Below are 1,179 nucleotides of genomic sequence, written 5' to 3' on the forward strand. Positions count from 1 at the left end.
ACAAGCAATTAATTCATTCTTTTTGGGCATTATCCTATAGGTGTGACCTAAAGGGATCAGCTGATCACCGCCGTCACACGATAGTAATGTCAAACTCTAGTCAGCCAATCATTACTGATTTACGATGACCAGCAGACAAATAAATAAATAAATCCTTGATATTACTTTTTTTTTTTGGGAAAGGTAAGTATATATATCATCATAAAAAAGAATTACAACTCTCCATATAGAATGTACAACAAAATCAGCCAAAAAGAACTAGGCTACAAAAATTACAAGTTTTGGAACCATGCTTGGTCTCTAGAGAGGAGGGGAGCAGTGTTAAGAGCTAAAACTCTAGCTTTAATATCATGAAGGACTTGTGAAACAAGCGCTTCAGGCCTCCTCACAACAACATTCATCTTAGCTTCATTCCTAATTCTCCAAATCCAATAGATAAGGGCCACATGACACGCACCAATAAACCTCTTCTGAAATTTAGAAAGCCTTCTTACAGTAGAAAACCAGTGAACAAGCTCCTGCACTCTGAGACAAATGTACAACCTGCAGTGAAGGAGTTTAAAACATTCTATTACATAGGGACATTCATACACCAGATGAGAATGGGTCTCAGAAGGTTGGCAGCAAGTAGAACACACTAGATGAATAGGACAACCTATCCTGAGCAGTCTATCTCTTGTGGGCAAACGTTTATGCATATATTCCCAGCAGATAAAAGATGACTTTGGCAGATTAAGATGATTCCAACAAACATAGCTCCAATCTACCTTAGGATGTGAACCTCTAAGCCAGTCATATCCAGCTTTAACAGAGTACTCTTTAGAAGAATTTAACCAATTGTTGCTAACATAGGCTTGCTTGAAAATGGACATAATAAGAACTATCTTCTTCCAAGACCAACTACAATCAGAAAGAGCCATGTAGTCAGTCCAGGAAGTATCTTTCATAAAAACATGGTTCTGATATTACTTTTTACGGGATATAATATATAAACGCATTTATTGTGGAGGACACTACTCCAACAATCTCCCACTTGTCCGACACAAGTGTGCGTTGCCAATTCTATTGTCCAATAATATCTCCCACTCAATGCAAGATGTCTTTCAGGTCGTTCTTGCCCGTGATCATATTATAAAGTGGTTTCCTCGATCGGGAGAATGAATGTCTGACCGGATAATC

At 38.2% G+C, this 1,179-nt stretch overlaps 1 protein-coding gene across 1 annotated transcript; it reads right to left on the bottom strand.

The window, feature by feature from the left end:
* Positions 1–272: 272 nt before the first annotated feature.
* Positions 273–920, bottom strand: LOC141655338 (uncharacterized). Its single transcript, XM_074462423.1, has one exon. It carries the CDS (start codon positions 918–920, stop codon positions 273–275), a length of 648 nt encoding a protein of 215 aa, XP_074318524.1.
* Positions 921–1,179: the final 259 nt, after the last annotated feature.

Source organism: Silene latifolia, chromosome 5 (genome assembly GCF_048544455.1).
Source record: "Silene latifolia isolate original U9 population chromosome 5, ASM4854445v1, whole genome shotgun sequence".
NCBI lineage: Eukaryota > Viridiplantae > Streptophyta > Magnoliopsida > Caryophyllales > Caryophyllaceae > Silene > Silene latifolia.